This window comes from Macrobrachium rosenbergii, chromosome 8, assembly GCF_040412425.1.
Source record: "Macrobrachium rosenbergii isolate ZJJX-2024 chromosome 8, ASM4041242v1, whole genome shotgun sequence".
Lineage (NCBI taxonomy): Eukaryota > Metazoa > Arthropoda > Malacostraca > Decapoda > Palaemonidae > Macrobrachium > Macrobrachium rosenbergii.
In genome coordinates, this window is record NC_089748.1 from 12,596,023 (window position 1) to 12,617,801 (window position 21,779).

The window sequence follows — 21,779 nt, forward strand, 5'->3', positions numbered from 1 at the left end:
GTAGGACACCCCCAGCTGTGAGCACTAAGTCTAGAGCATGGCCTGATGGGTCAGCTGGCTTTTTCCATGTGTTTTTGGACAGTTTATGAATTTAGCTTGAAGTTGATGTTGCAATCCTGTACCTCAAGTAAAAACAGTAAGCCTATAAGTTGTGATCAGCTGTAATTTCCATGCTAAATGTAACATCCATCATATTTTCTTATTTTTCACCTGAATCATTATATTTGTGCTTCAGATGGGTTGTAATAAACAGATTGTGAAGATTTGGTTTGCCATCTGAGTTGCTATATTGAGTGCACAAATGTTCTGTTGAGCACTGTGCATGAATATATGGAGAGCTTATGTTTTGACAGCAGTTTGTTCCTACACAAAAACAAACCTTCAGTCTTTATGTAGGATTTTGCATGCGAATGCGACCTGGAACGGCCATTAACTTTTAAACAAGGTCGTTAGCACCAACAGTAGGGGGGAAACCCCTCCCACTTGTCAGTCTGTGTTCCACTGCCTTCAGCTGCCATTGTGTAAAGACATCTGTGCACTTCTCTGTTCGAGTCGTTAACTTTTAAACAAGGTCGTTAGCTACCAACAGTAGGGGGGAAACCCCTCCCACTTGTCGGTCTGCGTTCCACTGCCTTCAGCTGCCGTCGTGTAAAGACATCTGTGCACTTCTCTGTCCGAGTGCTGTTCACTTTCCTTTTGTTGTTTTTTTCCTGTTACAGTACAGTATATGCTTGTGTAATAATTTGCTAGTATTTTTGTTATGGAAACCCCTAACTTGCAACAGCCTGGGTAGAGAAAACCATTTTATTGTTAGGCGGTTTCGAGGCAAGAACAAGCCTTGCAGTCGGTTCCTCTCCTCGGAAATAGACTCATGCTGTACATTTATTTCCCCTTTTACGATGGGATTAGTTTACAAAAACCCCATCTTTTTTAAAAAAAAGGACTTGAAATTAGCCTAGCCTACGCTAAGGTATTCAGTACAGTCTATACATATACAGTAACCTAGCCTACACTATACCCACAGCCTACCATGGTTTCGTGACCATTAATAAATTTTTATACAGCAACTACCTTATCGGTTGTTATCACATTGTATTACCATACATGAGATAAAAATGTGTTGGCTGTGTGCGAACTATAGACCTAGGCTAGCCCAGGTGTTACTCTCAGAGTATCCATTTGCAAAAGCCAAATGGGCTTTTACAGCTGTATTTAAGGGGCTCGCCGATCACCGAATTTTGAGGGATTATCGATTTTTAGTTTTTTACAGTTTTGGACTGGTATGTGTCTAAATAAACATGTCCTGAAATATTATTGCTAAAAAAAACTTTTTAAGTTTTTTTTTTTTTTTTGTTCACCGCATTTACTGGCATTTGAGCAGCATTGAGTGAAAAATTGTCTCAAACTTTCTGTATGACTTTTTAGGTGGAAGTGAGAAATATACTTTACTTTCCTACTAAAATACACATTACTGGCAGTCCCCGGTTAATGGCGGGCTCGGTTAATGGTGATCCGGCTTTACGGCGCTTTTATAGCGACGAAAATTGGCAAATTTTGGCGCTGAAAATCGCTGATTTTTGCCTATCGGGCCAATAATTGGGTATTGACGCTGATACATACCTAACGGAGGCGCGGATTTTCGGCGCCGATAAGCCCAGGAAATCGCTGATTTTCGGTTAGTGGCGATTTTCGGTTATCATCACACCCCAGAACAGAACCCCCACCAATAACTGAGGACTGCCTATATCTACGATAAAATGTGGCTCTTTCTCTCAAAAAATATAGTATCAGAGTAAATATGTATCTATGTATCTTGATATCGCCCTGTGAGTGACATTGTGCGATAAATTTTCGTACGTCTGTATGACTTTCCAATTCTGGATAGTAGAAAGTGAGAAATTTACTTCAGTATCCTATTAAAACTACCCATTTTCTATGATAAGAGCTTGTTCATTTTCTAAAAAATATCAAACAAAATATAAAAAAAAGTAGATATGTGTCTATGTATCTTGATATTTTGAACTCGTTATCACAGATGTACTGTGCCAACTAGTATACATATAATATTTTATATTTCTTGACATATTTTTACTGCGTATTTTTGGAAATATGACATTATATAAGTAGGTAACAGTTCCAAACAGAGCGTCGGTTTTACCAATAAACCATCTCAATTTGTGTGTGGTTATGGTTCAAGTGATATCCTAGTGTTTTGTGACGCATTTCCTTTTCGGATTTTCTTACCATGTAATGCATTCACACAATTCCATTGCCATAATTTGAACGATTGCGTCTCGTAAGTTTGTTACAAGAGAGGGACGAAGATATGGTCGTTCTGGTGTTGTCGCTATCCCAGGCGAGACAATTCCCATTTGCTTCGTCCCTCTCTTGTAACAAACTAACGAGACGCAATCGCTCAAATTGTGGCAATGGAACCTTCGCGTGAATGCACTACATGTAAGAAAATCCGAAAAGTGATATGCGTCACAAAGCACTAGGATATCGCTTAAACCAGAACCACACACAAGTTGAGATGGTTTATTGGTAAAACCCGATGCTCTGTTTGGAACTGCTACCTACTTATATAATTTCATATTTCCAAAAGTACGCAGCAAAAATATGTCAAGAAATATAAAGTATTATATGTATACTAGTTGGCATAGTACATCTGTGATAACGAGTTCAAAATATTTTGATACATAGATACATATTTATTTTTTTTTATATTTTGTTTGATATTTTTTTAGAGAACAAACAAGCTCTTATCATAGAAAATGGGTAGTTTTAATAGGATACTGAAGTAAATTTCTCACTTTCTACTATCCAGAATTGGCAAGTCATACAGACGTACGGCAATTTATCGCACAATGTCACTCACAGGGTGATATCAAGATACATAGATACATATTTACTCTGATACTATATTTTTGAGAGAAAGAGCCAGATGTTATTGCAGATAATGTGTATTTTAGTAGTAATGAAATATGAATGACTGTATCACAAACATAAAATTACGAAACTAAAACTCCAAGAAATTCACAATGCCTTTGTACGAGTGTGTGCATACGTAAGTACGTTAAAATTTTTTTTTTTGCTTTCCTTGTTGACTGTACCATTTTTATTATATGTTTAGTTTATTATAAGTATGATTGGCACACATAACAGTAAACGAGAATATGTCATTTCTAATCACCATAAAAATATTTAAATTGCTAATTTCATATGTAGGCAAGACAAAACCCAGCAGGCTGCAGCAAGTTCACCGACGGCATGGAATTGAGTGTGTGCATATGTGTATGTACCCTACAGACTAGATTGCATTTATGTATACAGTAATTTGGTTTATAAAACAAAAAAATTAGAAAATGCAGTAAAAATATAAACGAGAATACTGTAGCATAAAATGTAAATAAAAAGTGTATGTGTGTTACTGTATTAAGCTTTAATGTAAACATGCTCTCTCTCTCTCTCTCTCTCTCTCTCTCTCTCTCTCTCTCTCTCTCTCTCTCTCTCTCTCTCAGTACTCAGTACTGTATATACATATCCTTTAATGAAATATAAATTACTCTGCTGTATCTTAAACACAAAATATGAATTACTGTATCATAAACATAAAACCCCAAGAAGTTCACAACACCATTGTACGCTGCTGCCTGCGCCATTCACATGTGAAATTTAAAATATTTTCAGTATTGTCATATCGGTATTGCTTTGAAACTTCGAAACCATGGGAACTGCTAACCCCTTTGCAAACTCGATTTATCGTAAAATGAAACATCGTAAATGAGGAAATACCTGTACATTGTGTGCATCATGCAGGAAGCATGATTGCAATGAAACTAGCCCTTGAATCGAGTCTGGCCTTCCGGACAGTGGATGAAGTTTGCTCGGAAAAAAGAAAACAGAGAAGAACATTTCTCTGGTGTCATCGAGTGCAATTTTCCGATGGTAACGCCAAAGATTCTCTCTGGTTCCTTCTTACCCCGGGCCAAGTTCCACCTGCCGTTGCTTCCTAAGGGAACAGTTTCTCCTTTGCCATCTCCAAGGTCTCTTAAATATACTCTGAGAGGTCTGCTCATCAGTGAGTCATAGGCGACAGTGGCCACGGTGTGATTTGACTAGAGGAGTGTCTCACGTGTTCGTGATCTGTGTGTCACGTTTATTAACTTCTAGTAACCATACCTTCAGTTTGTGCTGTATTTGGATGCCATAATAATAGCAAAAAGACCATTAATATGGGTATTCAATGTTTTAGTTTCTTAAAAAAAAACAAAAAAAAAAAAGAAATGGAAATAGTGTATCCATGAAATGCTAATGAAAACCATATCAGAGTATGCTTTAGCATATAAAATTAATGACACATATCAGTGTAAGTGGCATACAAAGAGAGCGTGTTGAGTATGCTGTACAGCTACTTTCAAATTCATGTGCAAAGCCATTGTATTTTTTAGGAGAAAGGGGCTTACTAGAGAGCAACAGTTGGAAGGAAACTGCCAGTTTTATATCAGTAACTTACCAAGTAATTACATAGCCATAGTTTCTAACTTGCCTGGCAGCCTTTTATTTAAAAAATCACCATAGCACTTCGATTGTTTAGTGTAGGTGACAAGCCCCATCCACTAACGGAGTACTGGGAACAACTTAGCAGATAACCTCATTCTGTTTCTGCCAGCTCTTGAGTTAACATCAGGGATTTGCTGCAGCTTTTTCATCGGTTTTTTGGTTGTTTACTGGAATTCGTTGAAGTACTGTCACTCTTTTGGGCTTTTATTAGCTCTCAGCCAACATTCTAGCTTTTTGCTTTAGATTATGTCTGATTCGAGTGCATCTAGTTTTCACTATTGTTGAAGATTGTAAAACTAGACTTAGTAAATCATCTTATGATTCGCACACTATTTGCAGTAAATTTAGGGGCAGGTATGTTCTAAGGAGAATACTGGTGATGAGTGTAAGGACTGGGATGAGAAAAATTGGAAGGTTCTTGAATCTCATCTTAACCCTTAAACGCCGACTGGACATATCATACGTCGACTAAAATTGTCTGTTGGGTGCCGAGTGGACGTACCGTACGTCGACTACAAAAAATTTCAAACTTCGGTCAACTTTGACTCGACTGAAATGGTCGAAAAACGCAATTGTAAGCTAAAACTCTTATATTCTAGTAATATTCAATCATTTACCTTAATTTTGCAACAAATTGGAAGTCTCTAACACAATATTTCGATTTATGGTGAATTTTTGAAAAAACTTTTTCCTTACGCCCAGCGGTAACTCGCCAAAAATTTCAGAAATTCTTTCGTCATTTTGTCGTAAGTTTTGGACTGTTTTATATTAGTCATTACATAAAGTTTTATATATGAAAATGTGCGCAATTTCATGTAAAATACAGCAATATACAACCCATGGTTGTAGCTTTTATCAGTTTGGAAATATTTTCATATAAACCACGATAACTGCCAAAATTTCAACCTTCGGTCAACTTTGACTCGACCGAAATGGTAAAAAAACGCAATTATAAGCTAAAACCCTTACATTTTAGTAATATTCAATCATTTACCTTCATTTTGCAACAAATTGGAAGTCTCTAGCACAATATTTCGATTTATGGTGAATTTTTGAAAAAACTTTTTCACGTCCGCGCCAGAAATTCTTTCGTCACGTTGTCGTAATGTTTGCACCGTTTATATTAGTCGTTACATAAAGTTTTATATATGGAAATGTGCGCAATTTCATGTAGAATACAACAGAAAATAACTCATGGTTGTACCTTTTATCAGTTTTGAAATATTTTCATATAAATCACAATAACTGCCAAAATTTCAACCTTCGGTCAACTTTAACTTGACCGAAATGGTAAAAAAAACGCAATTATAAGCTAAAACTCTTACATTCTAGTAATATTCAATCATGTACCTTCATTTTTCAACAAACTGGAAGTCTCTAGCACAGTATTTCGATTTATGGTGAATTTCTGGAAAAAAAAACTTTTTCCTTACGTCTGTGTGCGGTAACTCGGCCGAACATCTCAGAAATTCTTTCGTCACGTTGTCGTAATGTTTGCATCGTTTTACATTAGTCGTTACATAAACTTTTATATATGAAAATGTGTGCAGTTTCATGTAGAATACAATAGAAAATAGCTCATGGTTGTAGCTTTTATCAGTTTTGAAATATTTTCACATAAATCACGATAACTGCCAAAATTTCAACCTTCAGTCAACTTTAACTCAACCGAAATGGTAGAAAAACGCAATTGTAAGCTAAAACTCTTACATTCTAGTAATATTCAATCATTTACCTTCATTTTGCAATAAATTGGAAGTCTCTAGCACAATATTTCGATTTATGGTGAATTTTTTAAAAACATTTTCCTTACGTCTCTGCGCGGTAACTCCATGAACATCTAAAAATTCTTTCGTCACGTCATAATGTTTGCACCGTTTTATATTAGTCGTTACATAAAGTTTTATATATGAAAATGTGTGCAATTTCATGTACAATACAACAGAAAATAACTCATGGTTGTAGCTTTTATCAGTTTTGAAATATTTTCATATAAATCACGATAAATAGAAAAAATTCGATTTTCGGTCAACTTTAACTCGACCGAAATGGTCGAAAACTGCAATTGTAAGCTAAAACACTTACAGTCTAGTAATATTCAATCAATTAGCTTCATTTTTCAACAAACGGGAAGTCTCTAGCACAATATTTCGATTTATGGTGAATTTTTTGAAAAAAACATTTTTTACGTCCGCTCGTTATTTAATTCATGCATCATTTTGTGATAATATTTTCTCTGTGTTGCTTTGATCGTTTTACAATTTGTTATATACCAAAATCATCGCAATTTAGTGTACAATACAGAGAAAAAAAATAATCCGTTAGCTTTAACAGTTTTGCTCACAGCGCGATTTGTATAAAATTATATATGAAAATTCTTTTGCGCTGTCATATATTTCAATATTTATATATGATAATGATATTTTTTTTCATTTCTGATGGTTGCATACTAAACTTCAGGCAATGACCAAAAAAAAGGAGGCAAAAATGAACTCTTAAACTTAAAAACTAAGCGTGCTGTGATTTTTTGAAAAAACTTTTTTTCCGCTTCGGCGCTAACTCCTGAACGCTGCCGGCATACGGGAGACGCTTTTGTAAATAGAGGCTCGGCGTTTAAGGGTTAATAAGCTTGAAAGGGGTAGGAAGAGAAAGGCAGCCTAGATTCTGCTCCTAAACTTGGTCAGATATTAGTCCTGCTATTTTTTCTTCCCCTATTCCTGCCTTTTCTCCTGTTCCCAGCCCTCCCACTGGTCAGCCCACCTACTTCAGTGCCTGGCTCCCATGCTTCCGACCCTGATGCCATTGCCAGTCTTGAATCCAGGTTCGATAAGAAAATAAACCTGGTAATGCATACTGTGTCTGGGTTAGGGGCATCCCTGAAGGTCCTAATGGACAAAGTGTTTCGAGAGAAAGTGACAAGTGACAGTGTTGTGCAAGTAGAGGAGGTGGCTACTCATCCCACCGGCTCTCCTAGACGAAGGTCCCTATCCCACTCCTCTAAACCTGGAAGAAGACATACTGGAAGCCCAAGGGAGGCTGGAGGGGTTTGCCCACTGGTAGTTGCCCCCACCCAGGTTTCGACACACGGCCATTGGAAAGGCGTCTTTCTGAGATGTGCACCATTTGTCGTCAGGTTCTGTAGATTGCGAGTGATAGGAGGTACTGCAAGGGCTTTTTCAGTTCATCTCGTCCATTGAGGAGGCATGGAGACGATGTTGGCTGCTTTTCTCCGCTGCCTGTTAAGCGGTATAAGGAGGTGACTCGCAGTCCACAGCTTTCCTGCAGCTACACTGCGGATCGCTATGCCTCCTCCTTGGCCTGGTGTCCTCCTTCCACTTGGGATAGTCCGGAGACATTCTCTCCTGAACAGCCATCTGTTGAGCGCCCTTACTTGGCTTCCAAGTGCCCAGAGGACCATCTCAGATGCTCAGTGTCCTTGTCTAAATGCCTGTCTCTAATTGAGTGCCTGACGCCAGCTCCCAAGCGCCCAGCGCCATCTACCAAGTGCCTGGCTCCAGCTCCTGAGTGCACGGCGCCGACTCTTCAGCACCTGTCTACAGCTCCTGAGTGCCAAGTATCCGCTTTGAATCAAGATGAGCCTTCATTGGCACCCATCAGGCAGCCTCCAAGACTGCTCATGATTTGTCCCCATCTCCGGTCTCTTCTGAAGAAGAAGAGGAGCTTTACCAAGTGCCTGCTCCTCCTTCAGCATATGCAGCTTTTCTTCGTTACCTGTTGATGAGCTTTCCTTCATTTTTTGCTCCAGCTGCCCTGGTCTCGCCTGCATCAGCTTTCCTGATGAGGAGCCTCCCAGATGATAGTTCTAGGCTCCCCAAGATTGTTCTTTCCTCATTGTCTAAGAAAGCGCTCAAAGAAATCGGAGACTGGCATTCTTACAAGAGGGAGCAAGGTAAGGTTTCTTTTGCCCTTCCTCCCTCACGCTTGATTTGTAGGAGATATCTTTCATACGCCACCAGGGAAGCTCCTTTGGGAGTTGCTGCCTCCTCCCAGGGGGAATTCTCTGGCCTCATCGACTCTTCCCATTGCTTGGCCTTCGTGTCAGCGAAAATAATGTTTTCATTGACAGAGCTGGACTAATTTGTAAAGAACCTCTTCAAGGTGTTTGAGGTCTTCAGTTTCCTAGGCTGGATGGTTGGAGCCCTTGCCAAAAAAATCAGACTACAAGGACTTGGATGAAAACTTCGCTTCAGATTGATTAGGAGTTCTGTTGTGTGCAGACAAGCCATTAAGGATGGCTCTTCTGAACTTGCATCCCTTTTCTCTTTGGGGGCTCTGAAGAAGAGAGAACTTTCGTACTCCTTTATCACCAAAGGAATCACACAGTCCTAGACATTGGCTCTCTTACTTTCACCTTTTAATCCTCTTCACCTTTTCCCTCAGACAATGGTGAGGAAAATTGCTACAGACCTACAGAAGAAATCCACTCAGGATCTCCTAGCACAGTCCTCCAAATGCCCCAAGGATTTGTCATCTTTTGTGCATAAGACGGTCTCTCCTCTCCAGCAGCATCCCTTTCGTGGAAGCAAACTCAGGTAGCAACCCAGAGCCCGCTCCAATGTCCTATTAGCTAGAGCTATCAAGAGGAGCTCTTCCTAGGCTTTGCCCAAGAAATGAAGAAGTCCTTCTTGTGCCGGTAGGAGCCAGACTTCTCCATTTTTGGGAGAAGTGGAGCCTCAGAGGGGCAGAACAGTGGATTGTCAAGGTTCTGAAGGAGGGCTACTCCATCCCCTTCATGGAGAGCTCTCCTTTAGTCACTTCTCCCATTGCGTTGACGGCCTCCTCAAGAGGCTTAGAGAAGCATTCAACCCTTTTGGAGGAGGTATCTTCCCTCCCTTTAAAGAGAGCCATAGGAGAAGTCAAGGACATCATCACAGAGGGCTTCTACAACCATCTGTTCATAGTCCCCAAATCATCGTGGGGTTGGAGACCAGTCCTCGATATAAGTGCCCTCAATCTCTTTGTAAGGAAGACAGAGTTCATGATGGAGATGAATCAGTAAGTCCTGTCATCCATTCACCAGGGCGATTGGATGATAACATTGGATTTGCAGGTCACTTACTTCCATATCCCCATCCATCCGGACTCCAGGAAGTATCTCAGGTTCGTCTTCCAGGGCAAAGTTGTTCAGTTTCGGGCTCTTTGCTTCAGCCTCTCTATGGCACCTTGGGTTTACTCGAGTCCTCGCCCCTCTTGCAAAATGGCAACATTTAATCGGCATAAACACCAGCGTTTACCTGGGTGTCTGGCTTCTTCGATCCCCTTTGAAGGAGAAATGCATGAAGGACTTGCAGACTATTCTTTGTCTTACTCAGGAACTAGGCATACTCATAAACAGTCAGAAGCCCCAGTTGGCTCTGCTGCAAGAGATCCTCTATTTGGGAATGATTCTCAATTCTTGGACTTTTCGGGCTTCTCATTCCCCCAAGAGAATCGCCAACTGCCTTCAGATGATCCGCAGTTTTCTAGCCCTCTCATCTTGCTCAGCCCATCAATGGATGAGCCTACTGGGGACACTGGCATCCATCGAGACGTTCATCAAGTGGGCAGACTCCTTGTGAGAGTCCTCCAAGTCTACCTCAAAGCCAACTGGGACAGGAAAACCCAACCAGACTCTGTTGTGTGTCCCATCACCCAGGAAATCAAGTTGGACCTCCAATGGTGGCTGTCCGAAGGAAGACTGTCGGGGGTGGGGGGGGAGTCTCTCATCTTCTGAGCTCCAGCCCAGACTTTTACTCAGATGCCACAGATCTAGGTTGGGGAACCCTTCTGGGAAGCCAGGAAGTTTCCGGGTTTTGGTCCCTAGAAGACCGGAACCTTCACATCAATGTCATAGAGTTAAAGGCAGTTCATCTAGGTCTTCAGTGCTTCTCGACCATGACCTACAACAAGACAGTGGTAATCTTTGTGGAAATACCACCGCATTGACGTACATTTGAAAGCAAGGAGGCACTCATTCCTTTTCTCTCTCCTAGGCAGCAAAGGATCTTCTATGAGGAAGACCAAAATCAAATGATGCTGGTCACCCCATTTATTCAGGGGAAACTAAACATTCTGGCAGATGAACTGAGCCTTCGGAAGCAGGTCCTTCCCACCCAGTGGACCTTGGATCGCCATTCATCAAAATTGGTCCAACCTGGATCTCTACACCTTTCTGCCCTTCACTGTGGTAAGGGAAATGCTGAACAAGCTTGTCTCGCACCACAACATCTCAGTGACCCTCATAGCCCCGTTCTGGGCCCTGAAAGGGTGGTTTCTGAACCTTCTACAGCTATTGGTGGACTTCCCGAGGCTCCTTCCCCAAAAACTGGCTACTCAAACAGCCTCACTTCAAGAGATACCACTAAAGGTTGTCCGCTCTTGCCCTGGCAAGCCTCAGACTGTCAGGAAGCTCGTCAGAGCAAAAGGATTTTCAAGAGTAGCTGCGATTTTCTCTTTTATCTGAGGACTTTTAGAGGCCTATCCTCTTCCGCTGTTAAGGGGTATCGAGCCATGTGCACCTCTGTGTTTAAGCATAGAGGTCTGGACCTGTCATCAAACTCAGATCTTAATGACCTCATCAAATCATTCAATGCTTCTAAGTAGAAGAAGGCCAATTTGGTTTCTTTGAACCTAGACGTGGTGCTGAAGTGGCTCACAGGCCCGTCTTTCGAACCCCTTCATTTTGCTTCTCTAAGGGACCTCACTCAGAAGACTCTCTTCTTTGTGGCTGCAGGCCATTGATAAGAGGGTAGGATTCTCCCAAGGAGACATATGTGCTCCTTTACCCTAGGTTTCCTGGCCAAGAATGAGGACCTGTCCAAGCCCTGGCCTCGTTCCTTCCACATCAAGGGTGTATTGGAAATCCTTGGCCTGGGGGAAGAAGAAAGGGTTCTTTGCCCCGTTAGAGCCCTAAGGTATTACCTGCACAGGACCAAGAAGATCAGAGAGCCATACAGCAACCTCTGGTGTTCTGTCAAGAATCCTTCCCGCTCTCTTTTCAAGAATGCATTGTCGTTCTTCCTGAGGGATCTGATTTCCAAGGCACATTCTTGGATTCAAGAGGACATTTTGCCTTCTTTCAAAGTGAAAGCACGTGAAGTCTGACCAGTTGCTACCTCTCTCGCTTTCAAGCATAATATGACCCTTTCTTCCATTCAACAGTCGACCTTTTGGAAGTGCAAATCAATCTTCGCGTCCCACTATTTAAAAGAAGTCGAAACATTGTTTGAGAATTGCAGTATCCTGAGGCCATTATCAGTGGCTGGCATGGTACTGAGGGAAGAAGCATAGGGAGCACTCTTTCTCTTCACCTTGACCTAGGGTGTCGCTTTATGGGGAGCCTGGGGTACTTTGTACCTGGAGTACCCATCATTCTTAGTGGATGGGTTGTGGTTTTTTGTCAGCATAGGTGTCAGTGTTGTCTGGTTGTTTGTTATATTGGTACTGCACCTAGGGCAAGGGCACTTATGTATGTCTCAGATTATATTTAAAGGACCTTGGCCATCTCCTACTGCATCATCAGTAGAGAGCCAGCGGAGGGGAGGAGTTGAGCAGTGTGACTAATCTCTGGCGATTTCCTTTCGTTCAGAGAGGGATTTGTCCTCGGGAGGACACTCCTACTTGGGGGAAGGGAGATGGCCTCACCTAACCCGACTTGTCTTGCAGGTGTTGTGGAGCCCAAGGGGCTTAGGGAGTTATGGCCATCCCTAGGTCTCCCGGGGGAGCCGAGTGTTGAGGGATTGATCTCCCACTTGAAGGCCTCCAAAGGCCCTCCAGTAACCACTTCCACCGTAACTGTCACTACATCCACAGTTACGGTGTTTGCTGGTTCAAGGGCCACCTCTGCATTGCTGATAACACAGCACATGCCTCCGGTAATGGCCCACAGGTGTTACCCCTCTGCATCTTCATCCCTTGGTAATATCCTCCACCACACCCTGCCATGACAGGAAGAAGTTGAAGAAGAGGAATCAGAAGTCATTGTCAATTCCTCGTCATCATCTTCATCGTCTGCTGTCATCTCCTCCCCTTCTACTTCCAAAGCTAGTAAGGGAAGGAAGAAGAAGGCTGCCTCTCCCAGCCGTAAGAAGTCCCGTAGGGCTTATGACGGCCAGCCTTGCTCCACGGAGAAAGCTATGGGGTCTCTTTCCAGTGGTACTCTCAATACTGCAGCTCCCGTTGCCAACGGCATGGGAGCAACTGCTGCCTGGGGTTTCATGGACCTCCAGCTCACCGGTACTGGTCCCAAAAAGTCATCTTCCCAGGCCTGTAAGGGTCCCTGGTCTATGGACCCGGGCCTGGCTGCCACCAAGGCCCAGCAAGAGATAGTGAGTAGAGAGTGGGCAGGTGCTCACTCACCCCCTTCCCGTTCTCCGAAGAGAGGGTGCAGGGGCCTTGGAATGGTGACGCCGGCCTACCGGCCTGCTCACCTGGGAAAGGCAGGAGGAGGTCCCTCATCCAGTCTTCGTCTACTATCATAGAGGCTCCAGCTTCTAAGAAGACTGTAGCACGTCTCCGGGACAGCCCCGCTCACGTTCACATGAATGGGACTGCTCTCCCTGACCCGCACAGCCCTTGTCACCACGGGTTGACAACTGCCCACAGCCTTACTCACCTGCTGGGGTTTCAGCCTCTGGCAGGTCCGGTGTGAGTGCTAGGGATCTCTCACCTTTCCCCTCCACCTCCTCAGGGTTTTCCAGGAAATGGACAGGCCTAGGGTTCAGGATCTGGACCGTTCATGCTCCCATCCCAACCTGACCACAGAAGCATACATTCCATGCTCGGGCCTCGGACCGGACTGGTCATATACTTAAGTGGTGGAGAGATCACCAGGGGGCTATGGCCAGCATCCCTCTCCTGTAGAGGAAGTAACCTGGGAAGACCATGACCTGGAAGGGCTCAAAGTTCCTATGCCCCAGGACTCTGACACCCCTGAGTGGCAGAGGGGTTTTTCAGAGATTGTCCGTTCAACCCTTTAACGCCCTAAGGCCCTATTTACAAAAAAACTCTCCGTATGGGCGTTTGGTGAGTTAGCGCCCGAAGCAGAAAAAGTTTTTCAAAAATCACAGCACGCTTAGTTTTTAAGTTTAAGAGTTCATTTTTGGCTCATTTTTTTGTCATTGCCTGAAGTTTAGTATGCAACCATCAGAAATGAAAAAATATCATTATCATATATAAATATTGGAATATATGACAGCGAAAAAAAACTTGTATATAATTGTATACAAATCGCTGTAAGCAAAACGGTTAAAGCTAATGACTTAATTTTTTTAGTTGTATTGTACACTAAATTGCAATGATTTTGGTATATAACAAATTTTAAAACGATCAAAGCAACACAGAGAAAATATTATCACAAAATGATGCATGAATTGCAGTATCCGGCCGTAAAAATTTTTTTTCAAAATTCACCATAAATCGAAATATTGTGCTAGAGACTTCCCGTTTGTTGAAAAATGAAGCTAATTGATTGAATATTACTAGACTGTAAGTGTTTTAGCTTACAATTGCAGTTTTCGACCATTTAGTCGATGGGTTAAAGTTTTTGTCAGCAAAGTCGAATTTTTTCTATTTATTGTGATTTATATGAAAATATTTCAAAACTGATAAAAGCTACAACCATGAGTTATTTTTTGTTGTATTCTATATGAAATTGCGCACATTTTCATATATAAAACTTTATGTAACGACTAATATAAAACGGTGCAAATATTAGTGTGACAACGAGACAAAAGAATTTCTGAGATGTTCGAGCCGAAAGTTACGTGCAGACGTAAGGAAAATGTTTTTTTTAAATTCACCATAAATCGAAATATTGTGCTAGAGACTTCCAATTTATTGCAAAATGAAGGTAAACGATTGAATATTACTAGAATGTAAGAGTTTTAGCTTACAATTGCGTTTTACCATTTCGGGTCGAGTTAAAGTTGACTGAAGGTTGAAATTTTGGCAGTTATCGTGATTTATGTGAAAATATTTCAAAACTGATAAAAGCTACAACCATGAGCTATTTTCTGTTGTATTCTACATGAAACTGCACACATTTTCATATATAAAAGTTTATGTAACGACTAATGTAAAACGATGCAATCATTATGACAACATTCGAAAGAATTTCTGAGATGTCCACCGAGTGCCATGACGCAGACGTAAGGAAAAATTTTTTTCAGAAATTCACCATAAATCAAAATATTATGCTAGAGACTTCCAGTTTGTTGCAAAATGAAGGTACATGATTGAATATTACTAAGGGAAGAAGGTTACCTCTCCCAGAATGTAAGAGTTTTAGCTTATAATTGCGTTTTTACCATTTTCGGTCTTCCTCCAGTTAAAGTTGACTCTCGAAGGTTGAAATTTTGGCAGTTATCGTGATTTATATGAAAATATTTCAAAACTGATAAAAGCTACAACCATGAGTTATTTTCTGTTGTATTCTACATGAAATTGCTGGTCCCATTTCCATATATAAAACTTTATGTAACGACTAATATAAAACAGTGCAAACATTACGACAACCCAGAAAGAATTTAGGACGTAAGGAAAAAGTTTTTTCAAAAATTCACCATAAATCAAAATATTGTGCTAGAGACTTCCAATTGGTTGCAAAATGAAGGAAAATTATTGAATATTACTAGAATGTAAGAGTTTTAGCTTACAATTGCGTCTTTTTTTACCATTTCGTCGAAGTCAAAGTTGACTGAAGGTTGAAATTTTAGCAGTTATCGTGATTTATATGAAAATATTTCCAAACTGATAAAAGCTACAACCATGAGTTATTTTCTGTTGTATTGTACATGAAATTGCAGATTTTCATATATAAAACTTTATGTAACGGCTAATATAGAACAGTGCAAAAATTACGACAAAATGACGAAAGAATTTATGAAATTTTTCCCCGAGTTACCTCCTGGCGTAAGAAAAGTTTTTTTTAAAAAATTCACCATGAATCAAAATATTGTGTTAGAGACTTCCAATTTGTTGCAAAATGAAGGTACATGATTGAATATTACTAGAATGTAAGAGTTTTAGCTTACAATTGGTTTTTCGACTATTTCCTGTCGAGTCAAAGTTGACGGAAGGTTGAAATTTTTGTAGTCGACGTTTGTTACGCCCACTCGGCATTCAACAGACAATTTTAGTCGACATTTGCTACGTCCAACAGGCGTTTAAGGGTTAATATGGCAGTTTAATGATCTCAAGGAAGAGACCACGGCTTTCCCCATGGACTGATCTTCAGCCATTGAGTCTTTTTGGGGACCCTAGAATGAACCCAGAGTCTCAATGGGCTTGCCATGGTTGCAACTTACCGGGGGTTGGTTTGGACCAGGTGAATGCTCTTGTGTCTGGGTAGAACTCACTTAGGTCTAGTCAATCGTGCAAGACACTTCATCAGCCTCTCACTTGCCAGAGGAAATACTGCGGTCCCTGTGCTGACAAAACAGGTTGACCTGGACCTGGTTCGTCTGTGTCCGGGTCTGTCGCTGGACTGCCTCCTTGCGGAAGGAGTTTCCCTTTGCAGCAGGAGGCAGCAGCAATGGAATTGACTGCCTTGGCAGCATTTCAAAGTTTCCTGGATTGATCTCTGGTCCCTTGCAGTGGCCAAGATCACTTCTTCCTCTTTGGGATCTCATACATCCGAGGAGGAATCCACATTGAGGAGACTGATGTCTGGAGATAGGGCTATCACCTAGCCACCAGACAGCTAACCTGTGGGCAAACCTGGTGTTCAAGAAAAGAGACGCTGTGTTGTCTCTGGTCTCCAGGTTCGTTATTTCAGGGTCAGCATTGACACTCAGGAATGGACCATGACAGTACTGGGTTCCACTTCCCTTCTCCTTAGAGGAGGGGTGGAGGCCGCAGTGGACAGGCTAAGGATCGAAAACAATGACATGCTTGTTCACTAGGCAATGGCCAAGACCTCTGGGTCTTCGCTTGGCGCTGCAGCCCGACCTTCGGGTCAGGCTCGCCCTTCCTTTTCTGGTCCCAGGAAGTCCCAGGCTTTCTCGGGCCCCCTCAGGAACACCCAGTCTTCTGGCCCCTGCTAAGAAAGGTTTGCAGCCATGCCCTTTTCAGCCCCCTGCCCCGTCCTAAGAAAGGGGCAAGGGTAAGAAGAAGGAGAAGGATGCTAGGGGTGGCGTTCCTCCCGTTTGCTGCCATTGTTGTGAGGGTACCTGTCGAGCCATTGGGCAACATGGCAGCGATATGGAGCGGAGATCTGGGCAGTGGATGTTCTTTGGGTAGGGTATCTACTACCCTTCGAGTTCCCGCCACTCCTCACCAATGGTCCAGTCCACTTCCAGAGTTATGTTTCCGGCTCGCTGAAGGACCTCACCCTGTGGGAAGAGATGAAAGTGATGCTGAAGAAAGGCACTGTAGATGTCGTGACAGGTCGGTCTCCAGGGTTTTACAGCTGTCTTTTTCTCTTAGAGAAGACAATGGGTGTTTGGAGACTGGTCATAGATCACTTTTCCCTGAACCGGTTCACTGGCAGACAAGGCAGGTTGATAACCAGGTACAGTCCCTCTCTTCTTTTATTTTTTTCTCAGTTGCTGAGTGAACTGTGGCTCAAAAATTATAGCTGCTTTAAATGAATATTAGGTAAGAATAGAAATAACCAATTTTAATATGGAAATTTATATTTTTGAGACAATTTATTCCATTTATTATTAATATTGTATTTGGTGTATCAGCATTAGTGATATGGATGGTTTTACCATTTTTTCAGTCCAGTCAGTTTGTTCCTAAATGTCTGGGGTAAGTAATTTTACCAGAAAATTTTAACAATTGATAAACAAGTCGTGAAAATCAATTATTATTCGATATTTTTAATTTTATGAGTATTGTTTGTAAGTATAAATCCAGTTGAATAAAATTTCTGCTGCCTTGAAGTTATTTAACACGTTGACTGCTATGTGCTCCATATATGGTTCACAGGGGATGTGTACCCTATGTGGTACACATGCTAAGAATTATATATTTTTTTCAAGTATCCAAAATTTAATCAAAATGGGCTTTTTATACCAAAATATTATTGTAATATATTGGAAATTAATTAAATTAAACTAGAACATTAACTAAACACTTTATTTATTACTGTAAATAATCTTCATATGCTGGCAAAAGGGGCATATTTTTTTTTTTTAATTCTTTCTTTCTTTCAGTAAAAAAAATAGAAAACATTATCATTAGATCAACAAAAATGCTATCCTTTTAACCGTAGATTATATTTATATAAATTCAGTAGAAAAATAAATCAGTTTGGTAAACATTTTACTTCTGAAAAAAATTAATAGTGTCCTTTTCTTGGTGAAAAAATATCCATTTATATTTTGTATGATGAAGGAAATCATGTAGTATTTAGAGTACAAGTATAAAATTAATATTCTTTCTGTTTTGCTTCTACATAAGAAAAACAAATTAACTTTTCATCATATTGGGACAATGGGTAATTTGTATATCAGTCTATATATGTATGTGTGTATGTAATGCATGTATTTATGTATGTATATATATATATGGATAGACACGTACAGAAAAATGGGCTACTGTATACAGATGGGCAGATACAGTACATGAATAAGAACTGCAGAAGACCTAAATAATTTACTTGTATATAAATACTTTTATTTATGCAAAATACAAATTCATATTGCCAAAAATACAGCCTGTATATGTTTCCTAATGTGTGTCTGTCTGTAACATGTATGTGCATCTTATATGTATTATATTCATGTTTATATATATTCCTATATGAACATGTGTGTGTACTACAAATTTCATGTACACATGAAAACATACAAAGGATATATATATATATATATATATATATATATATATATATATATATATATATATATATATATATATATATATATATATATATATATATATATTTATATATATATGTGTGTGTGTGTGTGTGTGCGTGTGCATGTACATACATGTGCGTGTGTGTGCATGTGTGTCTGCAAAACACCAAATGACTAATAAATCTTTTATAAAATAACAATAATTGAAATTCTACACATTTTTCAGTTGACCACGTGGTACATATCGCTTATAGTAACGTGTGCAATCATTCAGGCGATGTGTGCCTTTTAGAGTCACACTGAGTATTCTGGTACACGTTGCATACGGTAATTCCCTAGATCAGTCTGAGCGATATGCACCATAACTGAACATCCACAGTGTGACCATATTTGGCACACAACGCCAGCAGAACTGTCTCTAATAGTTTTGGGCGACATGAGCCATATATGACCACATCTATTATGTCCATATTAGGTACACAACGCCTGTAATTAAGACTTTTGTTATGTCAGGCGAAGTGTACCACATAAAGTCACGCTTTTTACACTGGCTGAGGACTTAGGGATACACCATAACAACTCTCACGTCAATAGCTAGCTGGTTACTGATTTTATGAGGGTTTAAAGATGCCCCATTGGGCGTTTCACAGCATTGCCAATCGCAGTCAACGTGTTAATAGATTCATGTTTTATGGTTTAGGTGTAGTGTTTGAATTTATAGTATTTTGCAATCCCATTGTAAAGTATACTTTAATTTTTCAGGTAAATTCAGTGGTTTATATCAATAAGAAGGTCGAGTTCTGTGGTGGAATAGTCAGATGCCAGGTTTATGAAATGTGGGCACTTGGGGAAAAAGTTGCCTGTGGTGTTGTTACTGATGATACTAAAGTAAGTATTAAAACTATATATGTACAGTATGTACTTTATAGGCTAGAGGTTTTCTGTATCATCATATGTTTCATTTCTCAGCAAATTAATGTCGGGTATTTTCAGGACTAGTTCATCATTCATTTTTGGCAACTCAATTAACAGCCAGTATTTCTTAATTCTGTATACAGTATTCTGTTTAAGGTTAGTGTTGTCATTGCCCTTGTCACAAATATAATTGTAATGACCACATTAGAGTACTTTCCAAGATTTAAGAAAGCGTGGGACTTTCTCAGTTAACCCATTAAATTTTATGGTCCATAGAGGCTTCTGGAAACCTAACCTATAGCATTATTCAGCACGGAAGAGTCCTGTGAGCTGGACTTTACTTCTGAAAATTTCTTCCTTAAAAATGCCCCCTGATCCCAAACCCTTGATGAGGTGGGGGGCTTAGGGATCCATTGCAGAGGGACTATGCTTATTTATGCCTATTGTCTCTGCTCTGGATTCAGCCAAACACTGGGACCTTTAATTCCTATACTCCTCTTCCCATTAATTTTCCCCTTTCCTTCTTCCTCTTTTGTTGACGACCTTTTCATGGCATTGAATTATGGACACAACTGCTCTTGTAACTTTGAAGGAGGGTGGAGGTGGATGGCATGCCGCTCCCCCCGTAGAACTAGAGGGTATGGTGTATATCCAGGTGAGGATCCCAGGGCAGTTACCATTGTGGGAAACAGCATTGCTCCTCCCCTAGTTGGGCCTCCTTGGTGAGAGGGACCTCATCCTGGATGAAATTTATAACATTCATTATAAGGCAAACACATCTAATTCCCAGATTTTTTGGGCTTCTCTAACCTAGTTAGTTCAGAGACCACAAGCCAGACTACTTCCCCAGAAATCTCCTCATCCCTATCCTCATCTACCAGTTCACAAGTCATCTCGGCAAATGATGCCCCATGCTCCCTCTCCACCAGTTCATCTCTGATGGTCACTTTACAACCATATGAACCACAGCATTCTACCATAAAACAATGGAACACTACAGCATCTCTTCCTCCAAAAAACTGCCTTAAGGCTCCAACTCCATCCTCTTCTAACCACCTCAAAATGTCCTCCAGCACTCACCCTGCCCTTATGTCAACTCTCTTCAGTCCACAGAAGTGGGACAAGTACTTTGTTATCCCTCCAACTGCTCCTTATGTGAACAACACACTTCACTTTCAGAAGTGCCTGCAAAGACAGGTAGGCATGGTCAAATTCCTTATAAGACGTGATTGCTCACGTCTTGTCGTGGTGGACACTGAAGCTCAGGCTCGAGCAATGTCCTACCTCAAAGATTTGCAAGGTAATACCTTCCCTACCACTCCACATCCTCACCTTAACAGTGTCAGCTGGAGTGACTGCTCAACAAACCTTAAAGAACTTCTAAACGACTGCCATGAAGTTACACTCTTGGGGACAAGAGTAACAAGAAACATCCAAAAAAGTTGCAAAAATCACATTCAAGGGGCAAGACCTCCCACTAGACTATACATCAGAGGTCAACATTATAAGGTGCAAAATTATATCCCTCCCCCACGTCAATGTCAAAAGTGTTGGTGCTTCGGCCATCCAGCCAAATTTTGTAGATCACAAGCATGCTTTCCTGTGTGTAGCTCAACAGCCCATGATCAAGCCAATTGCCACTCACAAGAGTGCATTTGTCCTAATTGTGCTGGCAAGCACAACATTTTTTTACCGTGGTTGCCCGGTCTACAGATTTGAATCAGAAATGGTGTCCCTTCGCTTCAAGCATGGGCTGACCCTGAAAGAAGCTAGGCAGGAAGCTCGACACCTTGTCTTCTCCACGGTTACCCTGGCCCATATTGTGACAATAGCAAAACAAATAAACAAAACCAACATCCAAAATCATGCCACAATCAATCCCTCCCCCCCATCTCCTATGCTTTATTTTCCCAATCCACCAACACCTCTAATACTTCCTTACCTTCATCCCTTTCCTTGCCTAATCTGCTGGATTCCTCTAAAGTGCCATCACCCACCACCTTGTCTCCTCCTCTTATTTCATGTGTATCTCTATCAAACCCTTTTGAATCTCTATCAAACCCTTTTGAGGTATTAAACCCAGAAATGCTTACTTCCACATCCTCACTTTCCCATTCCTCACTCCCAAAGTCTCCTCCCCTTAGCACAACCCCCACACGAAGAAATAAACGATAATTTGGAACAACTCCAAAAACCAATAACAAATTCTCCCCTTCTAAGTATTCCCAGTCACCTCCTTTTTGTCCTCCACCCAAGAAAACTCTTACAGCCAAGTCCCCTCCGAAACTATGAAGGACATTGAGGATTACATAAACCACTCCTCTATTATGATCCCAAACCCAATCTCATCCCCAACTCCTCACACACTAAATACACTACTGTCCATCATATCACTGCTCAGGTCCATAACCCTCCCACTACCCTTCCCTCAACTCCCCTGCCAACCTCTATAGAATCTCCAACCGCCTCACCTTCACTCCTACCTGTCTCCTC

At 41.0% G+C, this 21,779-nt stretch overlaps 1 protein-coding gene across 1 annotated transcript in view; it reads left to right on the top strand.

The window, feature by feature from the left end:
* Iml1 (GATOR complex protein Iml1) overlaps positions 1 to 21,779 on the top strand; it is a 596,567-nt gene that overhangs the window by 13,632 nt on the left and 561,156 nt on the right. The window contains 1 exon segment of the mRNA XM_067107292.1: positions 19,134 to 19,259. Coding sequence (XP_066963393.1) covers positions 19,134 to 19,259 — 126 coding nt within the window.